At 42.0% G+C, this 18,614-nt stretch overlaps 1 protein-coding gene across 1 annotated transcript in view; it reads right to left on the bottom strand.

The window, feature by feature from the left end:
* The window catches only part of Chp1 (calcineurin like EF-hand protein 1), a 39,019-nt gene that overhangs the window by 19,754 nt on the left and 651 nt on the right, over positions 1–18,614 (bottom strand). Inside the window, exons 2-3 of the mRNA XM_021156091.3 lie at positions 6,178–6,250; positions 363–443 (exon numbers count right to left, since the gene is read on the bottom strand). Of these exons, the coding sequence (XP_021011750.1) occupies positions 363–443; positions 6,178–6,250 (154 nt within the window). The remainder of the gene's footprint in view (positions 1–362; positions 444–6,177; positions 6,251–18,614) is intronic.

Consider the following 18,614-nt stretch of genomic DNA (forward strand, 5'->3'; position numbering starts at 1 on the left):
GTTGCTTCTGATCATAGTGCTTTATCACTATGGAGCCCTGGGTGTGATTTTCAGCACCATAACAGCTCATAATCACCCACAAGTCCTGTTCCGATGGCACCATACAGGTGGTGGACACACACACAAAAATAAATACAAGAAAAACCAAGCTGGGTGAAAAACAAGAGATAATCTATATATGAAAATTAGGGGTGACAATTTAATTCTAGGGAACCATGATCTGAGAGAATACCTATCTGTTTTATTCTATTCTATTTTAATTTATTATTATCATCATTATCATTACTGTTATTTTTCTACATTAGCAATTACTATAGCCTAGAGGACAAAGGAAAGGACCAAAACCAACTGCCCCCACTCACCCCTCTGAGAAGAAGGCATTGATGATCCGGTCCCCCAGTGGGTTGATGGCAAGTTCTGGAATCCTCTGGAAATCTTCCCGGCTGCCAAAAGAATCACCTTAAGCTAGAGACCACTGGCCTTTGGAACGACCTCTTTTGAAGCCAAAAGAGTACAACCCAGCAAGAAAACTGCCTCCTGAAATTACTTCTGTGGCAAAGTATACAAGTAACTAGAATATCTGCCAACTGGTTTTTTTTTGTTTTGTTTTGTTTTGGTTTGGTTTGGTTTTTTTTGCACCAACTCAGGTGTGAATGAAGCAAGATTTAATTTTGCTATGCCCCAGTAAGCCCAGCAAACAGGTTATGTCAATGAACAAATACTACGCTGTTCCTTAGTAAATGATTTCTTGAACATTACCACTTTGTAATTAATTATTAAGTTTGGCATTGTGAACAGCAAATAGACACAATCAACTAGGGCAGACCTCGAGTGCAGGCTGGAGGAGCCTGAAGACGCCTCCTCAGGAAGAGCTAAAACACCTATGAAATGTAAGACATTCTTTTTTTTTTTTTTTTTTTTTTTTTGGAGACAGGGTTTCTCTGTGTAGCCTTTGCTGTCCTCAAACTCAGAAATCCACCTGCCTCTGCCTCCCAAGTGCTGGGATTACAGGCGAGTGCCACCACTGCCCAGAGGAAATGTAAGAAATTCTTAAGAGACTGTTTCCACTCAAGAAGCCTACTAGCAGGGCACAGAGGCCAGGCTGACCTATAATCAAGTTCTAGCAGAGTTTGGATTATAGTTAAGACCCTTCCATAGTTTCCCAAAAAGCTAACAAATAAATAGAAAGAAAGAAAAAGAGGATGGAGGGAGGCAGGAACAGAGACAGGGAAAGAATCCTTTCACTGACAAGAAATGAAGCAGATTTAACCTTGAACATGGTAAGAGCAATCAGCTTCACATAACACAAAGGCGGTGATACATTCTTCATACATACATCTTGTGCTGCTCCAACCTCAAGTGATACAGTACCGCTCTGTTCTTGTATGGCATGCTTTATCTCTGCCCTTGTAAGAGCTGAAGAAATTGGATTAGGCAAAGGAACTTGCCTTTGTCACACTAAAAAGCAGAAATGCTTTAAATCTAAGACTTTAAGTCAAAATGTATTTCTTGTTAAAAAGAAAAAGTTTCCCATATATTAAACTGTTATTTAAGACACATCTTGGTCTAGAGAAATGGCTCAGCGGTTAAAAGCACTTCCAGAGGTCCTGAGTTCAATTCCCAGCAACCACCTGGTGGTTCACAACCATCTGTGATGGGATCTGATGCTCTCTCTGGTGTGTCTGAATATACAGCTACAGTGTACTTATTTAAATAAAAATAAATCTTCTTTAAAAAAAAAATCTTATTATGGCATGGCTGCCCAGGCTGGCCTTGACCTTCCTCTGTGGTGCAGGCCAGGCTGGAACACATGGTTTCCCTGCCTCTGTCCCTGGGATTACAGGCATTTACTACCATACCCTAGCCCATATTAAACTTTTTGAACATTGCTGTTTTAAAAACTGCTCAGTATTTCTCTAAAACTTCTTGGATATCCTATGTGAGGAACACAAAACTGTCTATGATTTACTTTTCAAAAGTATCAGTGTCATGGAGGGTTAGGGAAGAGTTAAGGCTTCTATCGTTGGTGGAGCATCTCCTCAGCAGACGAAGGCGATCCCTAGCACAACCCAACCCAAAAGGTAGAGAAGACTGCTACGGATCAAAAGAGACTGAAGGACTGTGGGAGCGGAGCTTCGGATGCAGCCCGGTTGGTAGAGTGCTTGTACAGATGCAAGAAATCATGGATTCAATCCCAACACGACATAAACTGGGTGCAACAGGGCAGGCCTGAAGTCTCCACAAGGGAAGGCAAAGGTAAGAGGACCTGAAGTTCTCAGGCATCCTTGGTCAGGTAATAAGCTGAAGGGCAGCCAAACAGAACAACAGGGACTGTAAGATGATTATGTCATTCAAGTGCTTGCCTCACACGTCTAAGAACCTGAGCTCAGATCCCCAGCACCCGTGGAAAAAAGCCAGATATGGCAGTGCACATCTGTAATCCCAGCACTGCGGAGATGGAAAAAGTAGATACCTGCAGTTTACTGTCCAGTCAGCTTAGCAGAATTGATGAATTTTACATCAAGACCTTATATTAAAAATTAAGACTGACAGGCAATCATGGTGCATGCCTTTAATCCCAGCCCTCAGAAGACAGAAGCAGGCAGATCTGAGTTCAAGGCCAACCTGGCCTACAGAGTGAGATCCAGGCAGCCAGGGCTACAAAGAGAAACCCTGTGTCAAAAAACAAACAAACAAAACAAAACAACTACTGTCTGGGACAGATAGCTCATGCCTTAATCCACAGCATTAAGGATACAGGCAGACGCCAGTCTAGTCTACATAGTGAGTTCCAGGCCAGCCAAGGCTAAGTAGTAAGAACTCTGTATAAAAAATAAAATAAAAACAAAGAGAGTTAAGAAGATACCCAATGTGAACCTATGGCCTATGAATTCTACATCGGCATACAAAGAAGTGTATGCACATCCACACATAAATCCATGCATATCCACAGTTACACACACGGAGTGGGGGGACATAACAACAAAACATACAAGAAAAGAGTCATCACATAGGGCATTTGCCACTAAGACTTGGTTTACTTTCCCATACCCACATGGTGGCAGGGATGCGACCCTTCTTGGTTTGTTTTACTTTGTGTTTTACCTACATGCTTGTATGTGTACCACTTGCATGCCTGGCACCTGAGATCAGAAAAGAGCATTAGATCCCCTGGAACTGGAGTTACCGATGGTTATGAGCCACCATGTAGGTTCTGGAAATCTAACCCAGGTCCTCTACAAGAGCAACATGTGCTCTTAGTTGCTGAGTCATCTCTCTAGCTCCAGAGCGCTAACTCCTTTGTCTTCTAACCTCTGCACACACAAGTAAATACATGTAAAAACAAACAAACAAACAACAACAAGAGATAAATGTGTAAACTCTGTACATGACTTTAGACTGCAAAATTGCTGTAAAGGATAGCATACATCAACTATATAGAATGTAGACACATCTGAAATAGACTGCTATGAGATAGTACTTCATTAAAACACTAAGTTTTAAAAATTATCTTATGTGTATGAGTGTTTTGCCTGCATGTATGTCTGAGTACCATGTTTGTGCTTAGTGCCTGAGGAGGCCAGAAGAAGGTCAGGTTCAACTGGAACAGGCATGAGCAGGTGGTGATGAGCTGCCCTGTGAGTGCTGGGCAGAATCTGAACCCTCTGGAAGTGTAGTTAGTGCTTTTAACCACTAAGTCGTTTCTCCAGCACCTCTGTGTGTGTGTGTGTGTGTGTGTGTGTAGCCTTGGCTGTCCTAGAACTAGATTTGAGCAAGCTGTCCTCAAACTCACAAAGATCTGCCTGCCTCTACTTCCTGAGTGCTAGGATTAAAGGTGTGAGCCACACACTTGGAAGTAAACACTCTTAACTGCTGATCCATCTCCCCAGATCCTCCTTTTACTTTTTTTAAAAGACAAGGTTTCATACGACTCAGGCTATTCTTGGCCAGACACCATCCTCCTGCCTCGTACCTCCAAAATGCTAAGATTGTAGCATGCTTCACTCTAGTAGGCAAACTGTTGTCCCTGTGACACTCAGGGCCAGGCCCTGGTTGACCTCAAATCCTAATCTTCCTGCTGCATCGTCATAAGCGATGGGATTACAACTTTGTACTACCATGTCTGGATCAAATTCTGCTTTAAAACAAAACAAAACACATATTCATCTATTGATGAGTGCATGTCTGTATGTGGATACCGAGGGCAGAGCTCAGAGACAACTTAGAGAAGTCAGTTCCCTCCTTCCACCACTTGTTCCAGGAATCAAATTCAGGTGATAAGAGCAAGTACCTCACCTGCTGAGACATTTCACTAGCCCAAAATACAATTATTTTTAGAAGACAGCATAACTTAGTATGTGTAACTCAGGACAGCCTCAAATTCTTACCTTCCTAGCTCTACCTAATGTGTGCTAGAATTAAATGCTGTTGCCACAATGCCCCACAAAATGAAGTTTTCAATTACTATTAGTTTTTTAATGTGCATTAGAGTTTTGCCTGTATGAGGATGTCAGATGTCCTAGAACTGGAGTTACAGACAGTGGTAAGCTGCCATGTGGGTGCTGAGTTGAACCTTAACTACTGGGCCATCTACATCGCTCCCACAAGTTGTCCTATGGCTCCTCTCCATGCCCCCTCCAACACCGACCACCCCCACACAATAAATGTAAAAAAATACATTAAAAACTTCAGAAACTTTAGTGTTTCTCATTCCCACCTCCAAGTTTATTAGGAGAAGACAACACACATTCTATCCTCTTCACACTAAATGCTATGATGACAGTTTATGAAACATTCCTATTCTACTCACTTCACACACTTCCTGTTGTGGTTTAAACTTTACACGGTCAATGAACTGAGCTAACTCATCTCCACCACATCTGGTAACAAATAGAAACTGGCCTAGTATCCAGAGTGCAGTGCCTTAGAACAGTACCTCCGGATTTAATCTTCCTTGATCAATTAGAAAATGGATTTCTGGGGCTGGTGAGATGGCTCAGCAGGTAAGGGCACTGATTGCTCTTCCGAAGGTCCTGAGTTCAAATCCCAGCAACCACATGGTGGCTCACAACCACCCATAATGAGATCTGACACCCTCTTCTGGTGCATCTGAAGTCAGCTACAGTGAACTTATGTATAATAATAAATAAATCTTAAAAAAAAAAAAAAAAGAAAAAAGAAAATGGATTTCTGGGCTGGAGAGATGGCTCAGCGGTTAAGAGCACTGACTGCCCTTCCAGAGGTCCTGAGTTCAATTCCCAGCAACCATATGGTGGCTCACAACCATCTGTAATGGAATCTGATGCCCTCTTCTGGTGTGTCTGAAGACAGCCACAGTGTACTCATATACATAAAATAAGTCTTTAAAAAAAAAAAAAAGAAAACAGATTTCTTTTATCAATCATAATTGATTAAGATGATAAAGTTTACTAGGATCTGGATTATTTAATGCAGCAAAAATTATTATATAATTCGTCCTATAATACAGAGCCTATAATACACTCATCAAAATATAGTTCCTCTTGTCTAACAAAATGATAAGAAACACTCCAAGAAGATCCAGCTGTGGTGGTGCACATCTTTAATCCCAACACTGGGGAGACAAAGGCAAGTAGATCTCTTGAGTTCTAGGCCAGCCTGATCTACAGAGTTCCAGGGATACACTGAGAAACCCTCATTTCTTGAAAACCAAAACAACAACAAGAAAATTATCAGGACTAGAGAGATGGCTCAGTGATTAAGGGCACTGACTACTCTTCCAGAAGACCCAGGTTCAATACCTAGCAACCACATGGCAGCTCACACCTCTCTCTAATTCCAGTTTCCACGACTTCTGATAGCCTCACACAGGTATACATGTAGACAAAACACCAATGAACAAAGAAAAAAATTAAATAAATTAAATATGCAAATATATATATATGCATATATACATGCACATAATACACACACACACATACACATACACACACACACACACACATACCAATGATGTATAGACACCATGGCCAAATGGTCTCTGCTCTCCAAATGCAAGATTCCTAGTATGCCCATCCTTGGAATACAGACAGCCCACAGCGTGGCTACCCTTGGAATATAGCTCCTAGAGATCCTGGTCTGGGAAAGAAGGAAGAAAGGAAGGGAGGGAAAGAGAGAGGGAGGGAGGGAAGTACTCACCTGAGAGTCCCGTTCTCCCCTTTGTCCAGGCTGGTGAAGCGGCTGTACAGGCGCGTGATCTGACTGTGGGAAACTGAAGAGCAGAAAATCAGTCCCAGTTGAAGAAATAGACATTCATACTACACCCACAGCTACTGCATGCTTCACTGTGAGGGAGATGGGGAGCTGTGCAAGTGTCAAAACAGCAAATTTTTAAAAATTAAAGAGAAGAAACTAAATCAATGAAAACTGGCTCTTAAAAAATGAAGTGTAGGGCTGGAAAGATGGCTGAGTGGTTAAGAGCACTGGCTGCTCTTCCAAAGTCCGGAGTTCAAATTCCAGCAACCACTTGGTGGCTCCCAACCATCTGTAATGGGATCAGATACCACCTTCTGGTGTGTCTGAAGATAGCAACAATGTACTCACATAATACATACATACATACATACATGAATAACTAAGAATGTATTGGCTAGGAATGCAGCTCAATGGTAGAGCTCTGCTTCACATGCATGACGATCTGAATTCATTACACACACACACACACACACACATACATACACAGCTTTAAAAACACAAAACAGCTGGGCGTGGTGGTGCACGCCTTTGATCCCAGCACTTGAGAGGCAGAGGCAGGAGGATTTCTAAGTTCGAGGCCAGCCTGGTCTACAGAGTGAGTTCAGGAAAACCAGGGATATACAGAGAAACCCTGTCTTGAAAGAAAAAAAAAAAACAAAACAATAATAATTGCCGGATATGGTGGCACAAACCTTTAGTCCCAGCACTCGGGAGGCAGAGGCAGGCGGACAGAAGAGTTCGAGGCCAGCCTGGTCTACAGAGTGAGTTCCAGGACAGCCAGGGCTACACAGAGAAATCCTGTCTCGAAAAACCAAAACCAACCAACCAACCAAACAAAATAAAACAAAAAAACCAATAGGAATTGGAGAACTTCTTTTAGTACTGGGGTGAAGGCACAGGTCAGTTGAAGAGCACCTGTTTAAAAGTATGAGTGAGACTCTGTCTGCTCCCTAGCAGATCTCTCTCGCTCCCCACCCCCAATAAAGCTAAAAGACAGAGGGAAAAACAAAAACAAAACCTCAAACCTATTCATTAGTTTGGCTCTTCAGACTGGAATTTCTGAGCAAGTAACTTAATGCTGAACTAAATGGTGTGGCACATCAAACAATTCTGTTTTAACGTCTTGTCTCCTTCTGCACCAAACACCCACAGCATCACCTCCTCATTAGGACTTAACTGGGTGACAGATCCTACACATGGAATCAATTTGTTTAATGTAACAAAGTGACCATGCTGTGACCTCTACAAGAGAACCTAGTGGCTGCTTAGTCTGGATTAGCACAGTCAACTCCAGCACGGTAACAACTAGAAGCAGTTTATAATTGCAGATGTACAAAACAAGCCTGAAAGTGCGAAAGGCACTTCTGGGGAACAGTTTAGTCTCCTGGCAGATTAGAGGCAAGAGGAAAACACAGAGTAACCACAGTAGAAAATATGACAACCCCACAGCGGGGAACAAGTCCAAAGTGTCTCAGCCGCACCTGTGAGGCGGTAAAGATTAAGGAAGTGTGGATCTGAAGGTTGCCTTCCCCTAGCTCAAGCAACACAACATACCTGCTGTATGCGGAAGAGGAAACAAAGTAAACAAGGCAGGAAGTAAAACAGGAAGTGAACGGTGGGGCACAGAGGACGCACTAGGGCAGCTGTGATCTGGCATTAGGTTCATCCATGAAAGGGGCTCTAATATCTAAACAAACCCTGGGAGGCACAACTCCTCCCATCTAGGCAGAACAAACAGGAGTTTGGCTACTAAAGGCCGCAGGTGGAGACTGCTGCCAGCCACACAGGTACACACAGCTTTGCAAAGAATAGACACTTGTGATAGCCAGGTAGCCAGAGTCTGATTCCACTCATGGAGCCAAGGGGCTAAGTCAATGGGACTGTGAGGAGTGGAAGGAAAATGCTCAGCAAAGTGTCTGCGCTGGGAAAGCACACCAAATTAGCTATCATCACCACCTCATGCCTACACAGGAGCCTGGGGGGACAGCTCATACTGCCATAATAACTGCTCACAACCTTCTTCTTGGCGGGCCAGTGACAGCTACTTTCTTTAGGAATCTGACCAATTTATCCCAGCCTGGCATCTGGCCTCCAAAGGTACTTTTGTAATGAATTCCTCAGTTGAGCAAAATTAAGTCAGTTAAAGAATAACTACATTTCCCAAAAAGTCTTGAAAAAGAAACCTGTGTTTTCCATCTCAACATTGTTTCTTTTCATTTCTTTAATAGACCACCTAGTATCATTCATTTGTGTACTTTAGATCCAACAGCTTAATTTTCTCTTTTTAATTTTTTAAAATAATTTTTTATACATTGGTGTTTTGCCTGCACGTATGTCTGTATGAGGGTGTCTGATCCCCTGGAACAGGAGTTAAAGACGATTTTAAGCTGCTGTGGGATGCTGGGAATTTAACCTGGGTTCTCTGGAAGAGCAGCCACTATAGTTAATTGCTGAGCCGGCTTAATTTTCAATTAAGTAATTCACAGTCTTTTAACTATCAAGTAATTCATTTCATATTGGTGCGAAGTACTTTTAAAATATTTTAAAATATATTTATTTTTATTGTGTTTCTGTGTCTGTGCAAGTGATTGCTGGTACCCTCAGAAGCCAGAGGTATTGAATTCCCCAGGTACTGGAGCTACAGGCAGTTGTGAGCTGCCTAACATGGGTGCTAGGAACCAAACTCAGGCCTTCTGGCAGAGCAGGATGCATTCAGCCACTGAGCCATCTTTTGAATCCTGGTTTTGAGTATTTTATGGTAGTCTCTCTGTATGTATGTATGGTATTGTATAGTGTATGTGAGAATGCTTGAACCCATGCACACACATGCAGAAGCCAGAGTGGGACTTGAGGTGTCTTCCTCTATCACCCTCCAACTGCCTGCCTTGAAACTGAGCTCTCACCAAACTGGAAGCTCACATTATGGTTAGGCTGTCTGTCTGACTAGTAAGCAACAGGCATCTGACCAGCTCCATGTCCCAGTGTTGAAGTGCAGACTAGCCGGCCTTCCTCTGGGCTGGCAATCTGAGCCTGCCTTCCTCTGGGCCTGCCATCTGTACTGGGGTCCTGCTTGCAGAGCACATGCTCTTACCCACTGAGCCATCTCCTCTAGCCCCTGAAGGATGTATTTATTTATTTATTTATTTATTTATTTATTTATTTATTTGGTTTTTTTCAAGACAGGGTTTCTCTGTGTAGCCCTGGCTGGCCTCGAACTCAGAAATCCACCTGCCTCTGCCTCTCAAGTGCTGGGATTAAAGGCGTGCGCCACCACTGCCCAGCTGGGTTTTTTTAAGATGAAAAATTATTAAATTATATTTTTCTTTTTGTTAATCTTAATGTATTAATGATGTATATTTATATATTAAGAGTATATACGTGATGAAATGTAAATTAAACAATACACAACGTTGCTTCCTAACACCCAAGTCCCCAATCTCCTATGCCAGAGTCATGAAATAAACAGTTTATGACCCTTACTAGACATTTCTTGTGTGTGTGTTTGTGTATGTGTATGTGAGTAGAGTTTTATACAATATTTAAAAAATATTTATTTAGTTTTTTTATTTAATGTGCATTAGAGTTTTGCCTATATGAGGGTGTTGGATCTCCTGGCACTGGAATTATAGAAAACTGCGAACTGCCATGTGGGTGATGGGAACTGAACCTGGGACCTTTGGAAGAGTAAACTGTGCTCTTAACCACTGACCCATCTCTCCAGTCCAATTTATAGAATTTTTGAGTTAAGGTAAATGTCACAGGCTAACCCAACTCTTAAAGCTAATAAATGACTGGGAGGAAGTGGTACACTTTTGCACGCCTTTAATTCCAGTACTGTTTATTGGTACTGAATCCAGTGCCAGGATTCAAAAGGTGGCTCAGTGGTTGAATGCTTCCTGCTCTGCCAGAAGGCCTGAGTTTGGTTCCTAGCACCCATGTTAGGCAGCTCACAACTGCCTGTAGGTCCAGTACTTGGGGAATTCAATACCTCTGTACCAGCAATCACTTGCACAGACACAGAAATACAATAAAAAATAAATATATATATATTTTTTTTCGAGACAGGGTTTCTCTGTGTAGCCCTGGCTGTCCTGGAACTCACTTTGTAGACCAGGGTGGCCTGGAACTCAGAAATCCACCTGCCTCTGCCTCCCAAGTACTGGGATCAAAGGCGTGCGCCACCACGTCTGGCTAAATATATTTTTATGAATTTTTAAAATACTCTGTACAACTATGAAAGACTATGAATTACTAGTTGAAAATTAAGCTGTTAAGGGGCTAGAGAGATGGCTCAGCAGTTAACTTCACTGGCTGTTCTTCCAGAGGACACAGGTTCAATTCCCAGCACCCACACAGCAGTACTATACAGGCTAGTCTGCACATCAGCATTGGAATATGGAACTAGTCAGAAGCCTGGAGCTCACTACAAACAGATTTCTATGAGCTGGAGGCCAGCCTAGTCTACCTAGCAGGTTTCAGAATAGCCAAGGCTACACATAGAAACCCTGTCTCCAAGGGAAAAACAAAAAACAAAAAACCTAATAAATGAGCCAGTGTAGCGGAAAATATTTAAAAAGGCACCATCTCGTACTAAAGTGGCTGCTCTCTCTGTCCAGGCGGTCTTCCCACCTCCATGGCTAGCCCCAGGCAACATTCTTCCCAGCTCCAGTTCGCCTGCCTCAGAGCCACTTGTACCTTCCCAGCCATCCGCCCCCTGCAGCTGTCACAAATCCCCTTAACCAGTAAATCAAAACTCTAGAAGCAGGCTGGTAAGATGTCTCAGTGGGTAAGAGCACCCGACTGCTTTTCCAAATGAGATGACTCCCTCTTCTGGAGTGTCTGAAGACAGCTACAGTGTACTTACATGTAATAAATAAATCTTTAAAAAAAAAAAGAAAAAAGAAAAAGAAAAAAAAACTCTACAAGCTTATAATTATCAGTCAGTTTTAAATATCAATGAATTCTCAATTCACAAGACGCCCACACAATAATTTCAGAGTCAACTGATAATGATACAAGCAGCCCACCTAGAGTAGACAAGTTATTCCAATCACTCTTTCCTTTTGTGATACTCATAGCTACCTGTGCCTATATAAAGTCCTGTGGATACGGTTCGTCCTTTTCTCCATCCATCTTCTCTCCTCTTCTTCCTCCTCTTCCTCCTCCTCTCTTCCTGTGCCTGTCTCTGAAACTCTTAGCTCTGCCTTCCTTTCCCCTGTCCAATCACAGGCTTCTTGTATTAATATTGAAATTAATTGGGGGAAAATTCTGCTACAATCTAGTATAGTACTTTGGGAGGCAGAGATAGGTGGATCTCTGAGTTCCAGGCTAGCCTGGTCTATAGAGACAATTCCAGGTCAGCTAGGGCTACACAGAGAAACCCTGTCTTGAAAAATCAAACAAAAACAAAAACACTATTAGATGACCACAGCAACCTCCAAAGTGAACCAAAGTCTAGAGCTGACCTTCAACTCATTCTACAGCACAGGCTAGCCTCATTCTTGTAAGCTTGCCTCAGTCTCCAGAGTGTTAGTATTATATACATGGACCTACACACTGGGCTTCAATCTACCCTTCAAGGAACTACACTGTCCACACACACAAAAGTATTAGAACTGCCAAGGATAAAGGCAGGACATTCTTTCAGTAAAAACAAACTCGCCGAAGGAACAAAGCTAGCCAGTCAGGCATCTAACACTGGTAACTTTCTTGGAAATCTCAGGAGTTAACAGTTTCCCTTATAATAGACTGTGAATAGGGACATGTCTTGAATGAAGCTGTAGTCTACTCTGCTGAACAACTACTTATTTTATACTGAAAGACTGAAAAAACCCTGCTAACCTTGAGTTCAGAGCTGTGTATCAAATCTGCCTCTTTCTCAGGATGGGAAGGTATTTCAAAAAGGTACTAATCACCAAGGTGGGCTGTTGGGGGGAGCATGTAAAGTTAAAGGAGATAGGCCAAGTTACTTTGTCATGGCTTTTATCCTAACCTTAATGAACAAGACAAGCTGGGTTAAAGTGCACAACTGCAGGCAACAGCAGCTCTGGGGATACACTGCAGAGTGGAGCCTGCACTTTTAATGTTTCATACCCTGACATTTTCCCAACATAATAACTTCAAGGTCTAACCTATCCTCTTAAGAATTAACAGAGACCATCAGGTGATTGGTGGCACATGCCACCTTTAATCCCAGAACTCAGGAGGCAGCAACAGGTAGATCTCTGAGTTCAAAGTCAGCCTGGTCTAAAGAGCAAGTTCCAGGACAGCTAGAGATATACAGAGAAACCCTATCTTGAAAAACAAAAACAAAACAAACAAACAAACAAAAAATAATTCAAAGAGATCAAACACTGTGTTTTCTAAAACAAGCAGAGGATAGCCCTCAGCAAAGTGCTTCAGAGCAGGCTCAAGCAATGGCTTCCAACAGCATCCCAACAACAGAACAAGTCGAACCAAACCACAAACAAAATGGATCTTCTCAAAAAAGGGTAAACTGAATATTACTTAACAGTAGCTAATAGGAAATGACTATCTACTCTCTCAGGAGTGACGGCAGCACTGTGGCGATCCCGTTACATGTTTCCCTCTTCCTACATAACACACGAAAGTAAGTAAGAGTAAATTTTCTACAACTTCCAAATAGTTGATATTGTGAGTTCAACACCAGCTTGGCTAGTGAGTTTCAGGTCACCCAGGGTTACATAGTAAGACCCAGCCCCCAACCCCATCCCCACCAAAAAAAAGAGGCAGAACAGGAGGTAGCTAGCACTCATAGGTGCAAACCTCTCAAAGCATACATAAAAGCAAGATTCTAGGTTCAAACACTTGCACAAAATAAACAGATTAATGAACAAAAAGATAAATAAAGCAAGCATGGCAAAGCTGTAACAATGCATGTATTAGACAGGAATGAACACCAGTGCTCATTTACTATCAACTTTCCTGTATATTTGAAAGTTGAATTCTTTTGGGTTTTTTGTTTGTTTGTTTGTTTTGTTTGGTGATTGTCACTCCTCTTTGTTTAGTTATTGTTGTTTGAGATTGTATATTTTTAATATTTATTTTTACTTTAAGAGTTTTGCCAGAAGCCGGCCGTGGTGTTGCACACCTTTAATCCCAGCACTCGGGAGGCAGAGGCAGGCGGATTTCTGAGTTCGAGGCCAGCCTGGTCTACAAAGTGAGTGCCAGGACAGCCAGGGCTACACAGAGAAACCCTGTCTCGAAAAACCAAAAAAAAAAAAAAAAAAAAAAAGAAAAGAGTTTTGCCAGAATGTATGTATGTATGTATATAGCACATGTGTGCTTAGTGCCAACAAAGACCAAAGGAGAAAGTTACAGATAACAGTGCGCTGACATGTGGGTACAGAGTACTAAGCTTGGATCCTAACAGTGGCAAGCATTCTTAACTGAGCCATCTCTCCAGCCCCTTTTATTTAAAAAAAATAAGTTATGTGTGTATATGTAGACACATGTGCACATGTATTTGTGCCACAGCCCACAAAAGGTCAAAGAACAACTTCCAGAGTCAATTCTCTTTCCTCTATGTGGGTCCTGGGACTCAAACTCTGGGCGTCATGTTTGATGACAAGCACCTTTACACAGGGAGCCATCTGGCCAGCAAATGACAGTATACTGCTATACAGTCTAGTCTGGCCTTGAACTCAGAACCCTCTGGTCTTAGCCTCCCTAGTGCTGGAGTTAAAGGCATAAAATAAGCTACTATATCTGGAACTGGTATGAAAACAGGTTAGATCACAGTAAGTTTAGCTTTTGCTATATAAGACCTAAGGTATCCTCTTAGCTTGTGTGCTTCCATAATAGTGTTTTTTGCGTGTAATACATATATTGCTGTTTTGTAGCGTAATGCTTTTCTGCTTACACTCAGAAGACTTGGCTTATATCTCTGAAGCTGCTTCTAGGGTCAGTGACTTTCTGTGTAACTTTAAGTAGTCTGTGTTCTGAACCCCTTCCTCATTTGTAAGTTCCAGAGCTCCATTCTCTATCTTGATACACAGGGCTCAACCCTTTCTAGTAAGAAATCGGAACTTTGGGGAGAAAACTAGATATAGAACTTTACAAATTCTTTGAAGCCTGGCAAAGATATTATCTCCAACTCAATAGGACATAAGACAGCAGGGTCCTCTGTACTCCAGACTCCCTCAACACTGTGGCGTGACATAGGCCAGCCAGAAAGGTGACGCAGGAGGCAATAGCACTCAGCTCAATTTCAAGAAACTATTCTCAAGCAATTGCCTTCCTCAGGCACACCCTTCATATCATCACTACACCCTTCCAAACAAACACTCACTCACTGGTCTGTACAACTCTTATAAACCTGTTCAACACCCTGCCCATACCCACATGACACACACCATAGAGCAGAAACCAAAAATAAACCAATCTTCATTCCCCACTATTTAGTTGGCATGAACCTTTGCTCAAAGTTAAGGGTTTTGGCAATCCACAGCAAGGCTATTCCTATGGTTAATTGTACTAAGGGTCACGACATAAATAAATTCCTAAGATACTGTGACCGCCCTCCAATTACATCTTTTATTCAAATGTGCTGACTTATAAAAATGTAGAATTGTGAAAGAGGGTGATAGAACAAAGGTTAAATATAGTAGGTATTTTATAACAGTGTTTCATATCTTTTCTTTTCTTTCCCTCCCTCCCTTCCCTCCCTCTCTCCCTCACTTCCTTCCTTTCTTTCAAGCCAGGGTCTCCCTATGTAGCCCTAGTTGACCTGGAACTCAGAGATCCTGCCTCTGCCTATAGTTTGTGCACTCAGTGAGGGTACCCTGGAGACCACAGCATTAGATCCTCTAGATCTGAATTTACAGGTGGTTGTTTCCCACCAGCCCAATATGGGTGCCGGAATCAAACTGGGTCCTCTTAACTGGTGAGCCATCTTTCTTGGCCCCCAAAGTGTTTCTTTGTTTGTTTGGTTGGTTTTTTTGGTTTTTCGAGACAGGGTTTCTCTGTATAGCCCTGGCTTTCCTGGAACTCACTTTGTAGACCAGGCTGGCCTCGAACTCAGAAATCTGCCTGCTTCTGCCTCCCGAGTGCTGAGATTAAAGGCGTGCGCCACCACGCCCAGCTCCCTAAAGTGTTTCTTAAATGATGAGAAACCTCAGCAAGGCAAGGTGGTATATACCTGCTAGCCTAACACTCAGAAAATTGAGGCAAGGGATTGCTTTGAGTGAGGCAGCCTCAAAAATAAATAAAACAACATCAGGCTATATCTTCTTTTAGCTTTACTTCCTTAGGATTGACAAAATAATATTAGTGTTTGATCCCTAAGGTACACTGAAAAGAAGCAATGTATAAAATGCCTCCACCTCTAGTTATATAGCCATAGACAGGATCTAAACAGTTTTTATTTCTAGCATATGCAAAGATGATTCTATCTATGGCTCAAAATAATCCTAGTTTGGCCCCTGAGTAGAGGTGCTTGCTTCACAACCTTGACAACCTGAGTTCAATCCCCAGGATCAAAGGTTGATTAGAGACAACTCCATCAAGTTTCCCTTTAACATCCACATGAAGGGGCGGGCTTACCCCACACACGTTATTTAAAGACCCTGGAGAGAGCCAAGCATAGTAGCATAGACCTTTAATTCCAGCACTCCAGAGGCAGAGGCAGGCAGATCTCTTTAAGTTCAAGGTCAGCCTGGTCTACATAACAAGCTCCAGGACAGCTAGGATAACACAGAATTTGAGATCTTGTCTCAAAAAGCCAAAAATAAAATAAAACCCCTGGAAATTAAAAAAAAAAAAAAAAAAAAGAAGAAGAATGGTTAGCAACTACATGACAATAATACCAGCAGCATGCTAAGGACCTTTTTTCATTTCTCAGGGTAAGAATTCTAAAAAGTAAGTTATTATTACTAATTCCATTTTATACATGATGAAAGTTGTGTTCTTACTCAGAATTACTTTTCCTAGTATTTAGTGGCTAAGTATTAAAGAGCAGCTCCATTGGCCGTGTGTGTGAGTGTACACATACACACACACACACATACACACACACACACACACACACACAGTTTTTTTTTTGAAGATGTTTCTCTGTGTAGCCCTGGCTGTCCTGGAACTTGCTCTGTAGACCAGGCTGGCCTTGAACTCAAGAGATCTGCCTGCCTCTGTCTCTGCCTCCCTAGTACTAGGATCACAGGCATTTTGGGAGTGTTGCACACATCTTTAGTCCGTCCTTTGGAGGCTGAAGTAATAGGATCTCAAATCTGAAGCCAGTCTGGGCTATACAAGTTCTTATCAAAAGAGGAGAAAAAAGGAAGAGGAGGAGGTATAGGAGAAGAAAAGAAGAAGGAAAAAAGAAGAAGGAGAAGGAGGAAGAGGAGGAGAAGGAGGAGGGAAAGGAGAAGGGTGGAAGGAGGATGGAGAGGAGGTGGGGAAGGGGAAAGAGGAGGAAGAGAAGGAAGAAGAGGAGGGGAAAGAGGAGGAAGAGAAGGAAGAAGAGGAGGGGAGGGAGGAGAAGGAGAAGAAGGAGAAGAAGGAGAAGAAGGAGGAGAAGGAGAAGAAGAAGAAACAAATCTCTGCTGATGGGTCCTACCTAGAAACACTGATTGCCCAATTCCTAAAGTAGAGGAATGGCATTATAGCTAAGTGGGCACAACAGTTGCTGAAAGCCACCGAAACACCCTATGTTAATTTATCAAAAATTAATCCGTTCATGCATCAAAATCCAATTCCTATACCCTACAAAGCCAGCTCATAGACTCTCTTCCCTAAATTCTGAAGGTGAATGCTGTACAGTTTTAGTTTCCTTATGCCCTGATGCTAATCACAACTTGTCTCTGGCTTATCTCCCTAGCCAGGTTGTGGGTGTCTTGTTACCATCTGCTCTCAATATCTAGCATAGTATTAAACAGGCACCGGGGAAACTCAGTGTCTATTTCATTAGGTTTTCCCAATCAATATATACACTGGTTTTGCTGGGAATTTAGGGTATCTTTCTCATATTTGAATTACTGTTGGGTAATAGTTCTTATTATAGAACTATTATAGATCATATAATAGTTCTTATATGATCACCTAGGTTTGTCCATGAGTCACAAGGAAAAACAACTCAGTCCTACACCCAGGACTAATGAAATTGGAATGACATCACTGTCCCATTAATTCTGAAAAGAAAACAGCTTTTCCTCAATTAAGCACAGTGGCTCATACTTATATTCCCAGCACTTGGGGGGCTGAACCAAGAGGACTGTCATGAGTTTTAAACCAGCCTGGGCTATGTAGTCAATTTTTCTGTTTGTCTTATTTTGTGTTGTATTTTGTTTTTCATGACAGAGTTTCCCTCTGTAGCCCTAGCTATCTTGGAGCCTGTTATGTAGATCAGGCTGATCTCAAATTCTGCTCCCTTTGGAGTGTTGGGATTAAAGGTATGGACACCACCAGGACCAGTTTATGTAGTGAATTCTAAGCAAGTCTGGGCTACGAGGTAAGATCTTGTATCAGAAAACAAAACAATAGCTTGTTCCATACTCACTATACTTCCCTATGACATGACTCTGGGCTTTAAACATAATCAGAAAGAAGTCATTACATTTACAAGTGGGGTCAGAGGTAAAAGCTTGCTAAATCCAACTGTGTGCATTTTTACTCATGGAATCCTTAAGCGTGACTGGCCAAAAGCTATAAGAAGCTAAGTATTCTCTGTCATTCACTCAAAATTGGCCACATATTAGTAAGGGATTAAAAGCAAAGCAACCTGACAGGGGGTGGGGCTAGACCACATCTCTTCCAACCTGAATACTCTAGAAAGTTTAACTTGTCAGACAGCCAGGACAACTTTTCATTTACCCAAGGACTCATTCCTGGAGAATTCCGTAGTTCCCTGTACTCCTTGGTACTATCTGCCACTGGGTTATTTGCTCACATTATCATCAAAGATAGGTACCATGAAGACACAGCTTACAAAAATCAAAGAGAGCCGCAAAGGATCACTGAGAAAGCATTGTAGCCATACAATTGTATCATATATTATCAAGGGCCTTTCAAAGGTATGGAGGTGTTTTCTGTGCTGCTCAGTTCCTAAAGCCCTGTTGCTCCTTTGTTCAGGCTAACAAGGAAGAAACTAGAGTATGTATGTTTCTGGTACAAATTCACAGATTTTGGAGTACATCCAATTTCAATATCAATTGCATAAAGTACAGCAACACAGCAGATATCAATACATATAAAAACAGGACAAATATCTTCACTGTGTCTTTAAACCTTGACCACTATACCCGTGGCTTTTCTCCAACGATTCAGATTTAAAAGCCTCACTCAGGTTTTTGGACTCTAGATTGCTTAGAGGTCTTCAGTTCCTGGTCACAAGCTTTACTCTATGATCTTTGTTGAGTTTTTCC

This window comes from Mus caroli, unplaced genomic scaffold, assembly GCF_978045245.1.
Source record: "Mus caroli unplaced genomic scaffold, Mus_caroli_1 scaffold_2, whole genome shotgun sequence".
In the NCBI taxonomy this organism is placed as follows: domain Eukaryota; kingdom Metazoa; phylum Chordata; class Mammalia; order Rodentia; family Muridae; genus Mus; species Mus caroli.